Source organism: Physella acuta, unplaced genomic scaffold, assembly GCF_028476545.2.
Source record: "Physella acuta isolate Inbredline_101_S28 unplaced genomic scaffold, ASM2847654v3 ptg000466l, whole genome shotgun sequence".
In the NCBI taxonomy this organism is placed as follows: Eukaryota; Metazoa; Mollusca; class Gastropoda; family Physidae; genus Physella; species Physella acuta.
Genome location: NW_026731985.1, coordinates 1,678,121 through 1,685,365, shown reverse-complemented (window position 1 = coordinate 1,685,365; position 7,245 = coordinate 1,678,121). Strand labels below are relative to the sequence as shown.

The 7,245-nt window shown below is 41.2% G+C and overlaps 1 protein-coding gene across 1 annotated transcript; it reads right to left on the bottom strand.

The window, feature by feature from the left end:
* On the bottom strand, positions 1 to 6,258 carry LOC131943790 (uncharacterized). Its single transcript, XM_059304068.1, has 3 exons — positions 6,186 to 6,258; positions 4,416 to 4,861; positions 1 to 1,417 (listed from the first exon to the last, which is right to left on the bottom strand). The coding sequence occupies exons 1-3, from the start codon at positions 6,256 to 6,258 to the stop codon at positions 899 to 901; spliced, it is 1,038 nt and encodes a 345-aa protein (XP_059160051.1). The 3' UTR covers positions 1 to 898.
* Positions 6,259 to 7,245: the final 987 nt, after the last annotated feature.

The window sequence follows — 7,245 nt, the reverse complement described above, 5'->3', positions numbered from 1 at the left end:
ACAGACTTTTTTAATTTTAAGACATTTGGTAAACATAATAAAAGAATGTAATTTTATATGAAGGAAAGCGATACACAGACATAGGCTTATATCGGATCTCTAAAAATTTCATACTTGCCTCAATTTAATATGAGGTGAGTTATTCTATAAACAACCAAAATACAAACAATCCACAAATTTACTAGACTATACGCATTTATTTTACGTACTGAGTTACAAATTCATTAGCTGTAAAGTTGAACTGCTTCTCTTGTGTATAGAACATCTTAATTTTGTTTTCCTGGCATGGCGGACGACCGAGAGAAGAAAAAATTGAAGCTACAGAGATCAGATTGTAGAGACAGCAAGAAGTCTCGTGCCTTATGCAGCCCAAAACTTAACTATTGAGTTTTTTTTTCATATGCAGGCTCAAGTGATACCTGCTTGTCGACGTTTTAGATACGGACATTGGAAATTTGAAATCTTCAAATCGATGTCTGAACTCTCACTTCAAAGCTAATTCCTAGGCCCATTCCGGGGTTCTAGATCTAAAGCTAATCCCTAGGCTCATTCCGGGGTCTGGATCTAAAGCTAATCCCTAGACCCATTCCGAGGTCAAGATCTAAAGCTAATCCCTAGACCTACCATTGTCGATGTATGTAAAGCTAATCCCTATGCCTACCACTGGTGATGTATGTACAGCTAATCCCTATGCCTACCACTGGTGATGTATGTACAGCTAATCCCTATGCCTACCACTGGTGATGTATGTAAATTTAATTCCTAGCCCTATCACTGGAGATAATTGTAAAGCTAATCCCCTGCTCCCCACCCGGCGTCTATATCTAAAGCTAATCCACAGCCCCAACCTCCCCTATTCTGTATCTAAAACAACTCCCTCGCCCCACTCCGGGGCCTCTCACAGCGTATACTCCAACAGAGCAGTGTAGGAGCACGCCTCAGCCTCGTAAGACGCCATCACTTGAACTTTGGACCCAGAAGTCGCGTGCTCGTGAAGGTCAAGGGTGTCACTCCATCTATTCCCGTCCTTGGTCAACTGAAACCACTCATCCCCTGCGTGGACAGCAACCTTGAAAGCTCCAGGCACCAGAAGGTCAAACTTGACCTGGTCAAGACGCTTCTGTTGGGCGTTCAGCACCATAGGTTGCTCCAGGACACAGTAGTCCGTGTAGAACTTTGTGTACACCTTGGGGTAGGTCCGGGCTGGTTTGGGAACCTCTACCTCGATCAGGTAGTTGTAGACGTTGGGCAGCGACTCCTTGGGTTCGGACTCCTGCAGGGCGAAGATGCTGAACTTGTACCATCCGGAGGCGGGGAAGCCGAGGTGGAAGAAGATGGAGGTCTTGTCCTTCCTCTGGCTCAGCGTGTACTCTGGGAGTTCTTTCTCCCCGTCACACTGGATCAGCTTGGTGACTGTCTGAGACAAAAACACCAGAGACATTGTCAGCTTCGGTTGATCAACTTTATGTAAATTCTGGTTAGTTTGTCGTGATCGGTGGCCGGAAAGAACCGCAACGGAAAAAAGCGCAACGGAAAAAAGCGCAAATCAAAAAGCACAACGGAAATAAGCGCACACAGAAAAAAGCGCAAAGAGAAAAAAGCGCAAACGGAAAAAAGCGCAAAGAGAAAAAAGCGCACACAGAAAAAAGCGCAAACAGAAAAAAGCGCAAACTGAAAAAAGCGCAAAGAGAAAAAAGCGCACACGGAAAAAAGCGCAAACAGAAAAAAGCGCAAACAGAAAAAAGCGCAAAGAGAAAAAAGCGCACACAGAAAAAAGCGCAAACAGAAAAAAGCGCAAACGGAAAAAAGCGCAAAGAGAAAAAAGCGCAAACGGAAAAAAGCGCAAACAGAAAAAAGCGCACACGGAAAAAAGCGCAAACGGAAAAAAGCGCAAACGGAAAAAAGCGCAAACAGAAAAAAGCGCAAACGGAAAAAAGCGCAAAGAGAAAAAAGCGCACACAGAAAAAAGCGCAAACAGAAAAAAGCGCAAACGGAAAAAAGCGCAAACAGAAAAAAGCGCACACAGAAAAAAGCGCAAACGGAAAAAAGCGCAAACAGAAACAGAAAAATGCGCAACCAGAAAAAACAACGAAAAATGTGCAAAAGAGAAATTTAGCACAAAGACCATATGGACTAGATGACACATTTATACATGACTGTTAGGGCTGCTGTGAGAGTGTCGTGTTTGATCACGTGATCTACTACCATTTAAAGCGTACCACTACCATCTGCATTCCCATCACCACGATACAGGCGATAATCACTTTACACAATGCCTATTATTTTCTTGGTCAATAATTATTCAACTACTATTCTCGTATAAACATAAAACTATCGACATTACACGAAGTATCTTTCACATTCTCCCTAGTCCGAACTACCTAGCTTGCATACTATAACAACCCGTTCCTATATATATATATATATATATATATATATATATATATATATATATATATATATATATATATATATATATATATATATGGGGGGGGGTTATGACCCCCCATAAACCCCCCCCCCTGCCTACGCCACTGCATAAAAGTATTCGCATAGATTTAGAGTAGCGTCCCTTTTGTTTACATGTTTTCATTACCCTTCAAACAAAAGTCTATTTTAGTTATATTGAGATTAAAGAATGTAAATAAATAGTATACACAATTCTGTAGAATAGGAACGATTGGGAGGGAAGTGACATTTAGCGCAGTAAATTTAGAGGTTAGGTAGGGTATAATAAATGGTGGGGTTAGGAAAGTTAAGGGGTCCATTCTCTAATAGGCAATCTATGTCTCTTTCGTACTTTCGTGTTGGTTTATTGTCGAACCTGTCCTCACCTCACATCACAACAGTTGGGTGACGCTTACCGTGTAATGTTAAAATAAATAGCATGTAATTGAGTTAGTTCGAAGTGAGTTTTCATACAAGCCCAACGCACTAATTAAGGTTGTCGCAAAATGTAACATATATGTAACATATGTCAATGATGTCAATGAATTTTCATTAAAAAAATGATGTCTAGTACAGTTTACGAAACTTACGAACTTCGCCGATACTTTTTTGGTGGGTAGTTTGGTAAGTATGTAGGCGGGTAGGTGGGTAAGTGGGTAAGTGGGTAGGTGGGTAGTTAGGTAGGTAGGTAGGTAGGTGGGTAGTAGGTAGGTAGGTAGGTGCGTCATAATGTGAAAAAATATTAAATACAAAATTGTTATTTTGGTGCGAATGAATGTTGTTACGAGAGATATGACGAATGCATGTTTAATGACGCGGATGAAAGAGAGTGAAGTTTTGCCATAGGAACGGGTTGTTATAGTATGCAAGCTAGGTAGTTCGGACTAGGGAGAATGTGAAAGATACTTCGTGTAATGTCGATAGTTTTATGTTTATACGAGAATAGTAGTTGAATAATTATTGACCAAGAAAATAATAGGCATTGTGTAAAGTGATTATCGCCTGTATCGTGGTGATGGGAATGCAGATGGTAGTGGTACGCTTTAAATGGTAGTAGATCACGTGATCAAACACGACACTCTCACAGCAGCCCTAACAGTCATGTATAAATGTCATCTAGTCCATATGGTCTTTGTGCTAAATTTCTCTTTTGCACATTTTTCGTTGTGTTTTTTCTGGTTGCGCATTTTTCTGTTTCTGTTTGCGCTTTTTTCCGTTTGTGCTTTTTTCTGTGTGCGCTTTTTTCTGTTTGCGCTTTTTTCCGTTTGCGCTTTTTTCTGTTTGCGCTTTTTTCTGTGTGCGCTTTTTTCTCTTTGCGCTTTTTTCCGTGTGCGCTTATTTCCGTTGCGCTTTTTGATTTGCGCTTTTTTCCGTTGCGCTTTTTTCCGTTGCGGTTCTTTCTGGGAACCGTCGTGATCGTACACAGACATTTAATTGAACTCTATTTATGAATAAATATTATATTCAATTCGTTTAGGAACTGTAAATCTACATTTTAGTGAGTTTTTGTTCTTCCTGCTAATTATGTTTTATCTGAGATTTTAATTTATAAACAGTCGCCTATGCTAGTGCTAGATATTTTGAAAGAATATAACCAAATTGATATTTTTTAGTGGTCGGATGGCGTTGGGGATGTAAATAGTTAGCAGCTTTGGAATCCAATGGCCAACTCTTCCAGGTTACCTAGGATTGAAACTAAACATACCTGTCAGCTCATGGAACTGTGATCAAACGGTAGAGCATACGACTGCTGACATATAAGTCTCGAGTTCGAATCCAGGCTAAGTCGTAGAACGTCCACCGAGCCACAAAAGATTGGACTTACGTTAGAGAAAGTAAAGACGGCTGGGCATATTGCTGACAACGCCATCGCTTCATATGCCAAGGTCACAGAAACTACTGCACTTGCCCATGGTTCGAAAGGAAATTTACTTTACCTGTTAGCTCCGAGTTTAAACTCAACTTACCTTGATTGGGACAGCAGTAGTCAACTCTATGACTTCCCTGTTAGCTCTGAGCTTAAACTCCGGGGTCTTGTGACTTTTAGTTTTGAGCTTAGCCTCGCTGAATGTGGGCAGGGAGCCCAGAAAACCATCGGCCACTGTGGGCCTGTTGCCGGCCATGACAGGGGGGTGACTGGACCTCTGGGTGTGACTGGACCTCTGGGTGTGACTGGACCTCTGGGTGTGACTGGACCTCTGGGGGTGACTGGACCTCTGGGGGTGACTGGACCTCTGGGGGTGACTGGACCTCTGGGTGTGACTGGACCTCTGGGTGTGACTGGACCTCTGGGTGTGACTGGACCTCTGGGGGTGACTGGACCTCTGGGGGTGACTGGACCGCTGGGGGTGACTGGACCGCTGGGGGTGACTGGACCGCTGGGGGTGCTGCTTGAATACAGGTATACAGGAAGCTGTGGGACACGTAGGGGTTCTGGTGTTAGGTGGGCGGAGTCAGGTGATGGTTCGTGTGTTGGGTGGGCGGAGTCAAGTGATGGTTCGGGTGTTGGGTGGGCGGAGTCAAGTGGTGGTTCGGATGAGGAGGGCGGAGTCAGGTGATGGTTCGTGTGTTGGGTGGGCGGAGTCAAGTGATGGTTCGGGTGTTGGGTGGGCGGAGTTAGGTGATGGTTCGGGTGAGGAGGGCGGAGTCAGGTGGTTCGTGTGTTGGGTGATGATTCGTTTCTTAGATAGGCGGAGTCAGAAGGAGGTTCGTATAGACGGAGTCAGATGAAAACGTGTGATGTCTCTAAGGATGTGAGCTGTGAAGCGAGAAGATGTGAGACACATCACAAGTTGCTGCCAACTTAAAAGAACCATCAGCTCTGATACAACGCGCCAGAGTTGTTCGTGGTGGTGTTACATCATTGGGCAAGGGTTTGGAATAGGTCTTTGGTTAAAACTTGGCTAAGATTGGGGTTGTGAAATATCTTTGGAAATGGGTCGTTCATAAACCACGACACATTTAGTGGGGGGGGGGGGGCTATGTGCGGTAAAGGGGGTATGTGACGATTTGTGACGATTTGTGACGATGGACAAGGAGCGGTGGAAGGTCCATACGTGTGATGAGTTTTTGTATTTTAAAAAGTAATGTTAAAAAATAAATTGTAGCCATTTTATTTGGAATTTGTTTTCTGTTATATTTTTTAAAAATAGATACATTAATATACTCAATATTACCCTAGCTTATTAACTTCGTTTAAATCAAAATAACATCAAAACTACATGTATTTTATATTAATTAAACAAAATGATTTATCCAAATTAAAAGGGATTTTAGAACGTATTTTTAAGTAAACTTTACACTTGTTCTAGATCTAGATCCAGAAATGTAGATCTAGATCTGGATCTAGATTCTAGATGTAGATCTAGATTCTAGATTTATTCTAGATCTAGATCTATCTAGAATCTGGGAGTCCTTTTATAATTAATAACAACTAAATTATAAACTTTTTGTTACACGATGATATACAGCTGAATAATTAAAACTAAAATATTAAATAAATAATTAAAGTTTGCTAATTAGCTTTAAAATGTCCTAAATAAAATGAATTTCTCCACTAACCAGTGATGTTTTGACTAGACAGAATTTAAAATGTCTCTCATGTACACTGATCCATCAATCTATAGTGTACACCGGTGCGTCATACCAGCGGATATTCCCGTTGATAACATTTTGATTTGGTGTGATGTTTACAGTTTAGCTCTCACTTCAGCATTCATCCATATTAACTCAGAAACCTTTTTTAAACAACTTATCATAATCTTTTCCATGGGACAGATGAAGTAGAGTTTCAAAGATCTCGGCATACATAAGGATAGTGAGGTCAGCGTTATGCCCAGCTGCCTTTGTTTCCCTAATATAAGTTAGGTACCCATCAGAGCTGGGTGGACCCAGGGATGTCCAACACACTTAAACTATAGAATCTGATGATGTTAGCCACATGATCTGATGATGTTAGCCATATGATCTGATGATGTTAGCCATATGACCTGATGATGTTAGCCATATGATCTGATGATGTTAGCCATATGATCTGATGATGTTAGCCACATGACCTGATGATGTTAGCCACATGACCTGATGATGTTAGCCACATGATCTAATGATGTTAGCCACAAGACCTGATGATGTTAGCCACATGACCTGATGATATTAGCCATAGGATGTAGGCCTACTGATTTAGGCAGTGGCGTATTTGTATTATTAGCAGTTATTTAACAGTTTTGAAATAATTTCTGGTACACGGTAATGAAATTATATCAATAAATCTTATATAAAACCAGATTAGCTAATCAAATAGTAAAACATGTAGCTAAAGAACTTAAACAACAAAAAGTTAACACTCAAAAAAAAATTATACGAGCCGACCCGCGGCGTAGCATACGCCGCTATTTAGTTGTTTAATTTTTTACTTTTCAGTAATTTTATAACTTGTTAATTGGATACTACCCTACACCCCCGTGAAAGCAGCCGTCCGTGACGACAATTGACATTTATAGACGATAATGAAATGATCAAGCAGAACTTTTTTATTACCCCCCCCCCTTAGTTTCAACTCTTTTAAAGACTAAATTATCTGCCCATAATAGCCGTCACTAATTCGACCCGGCTCTAAGATTGTTGACATTTGGCGTGAACCACAACTCACAAGACTGGAGAGCAAGGGAGGGGGCGGTAGGAGGGTTCGATAGTCAGCTTGCGTCGTGGTGTCCATGAAGAAAATTATATTTTTTTATCATTATATAGATTCCTCGTGAAGGGAAACAACTCAGTAAATATTTTCGTTTAAATCAGCCT

Bases quoted from the DNA above. Each gene is read 5' to 3' on its own strand.
- LOC131943790 (XM_059304068.1), bottom strand. From the start codon at position 6,258: ATGTATGCCGAGATCTTTGAAACTCTACTTCATCTGTCCCATGGAAAA. The intron at 4,862-6,185 runs GTTTCTGAGTTA...CGTGTCCCACAG, and splicing joins TGATAAGTTGTTTAAAAAAG to CTTCCTGTATACCTGTATTC. The intron at 1,418-4,415 runs GTAAGTTGAGTT...TTTTTGTCTCAG, and splicing joins CTACTGCTGTCCCAATCAAG to ACAGTCACCAAGCTGATCCA.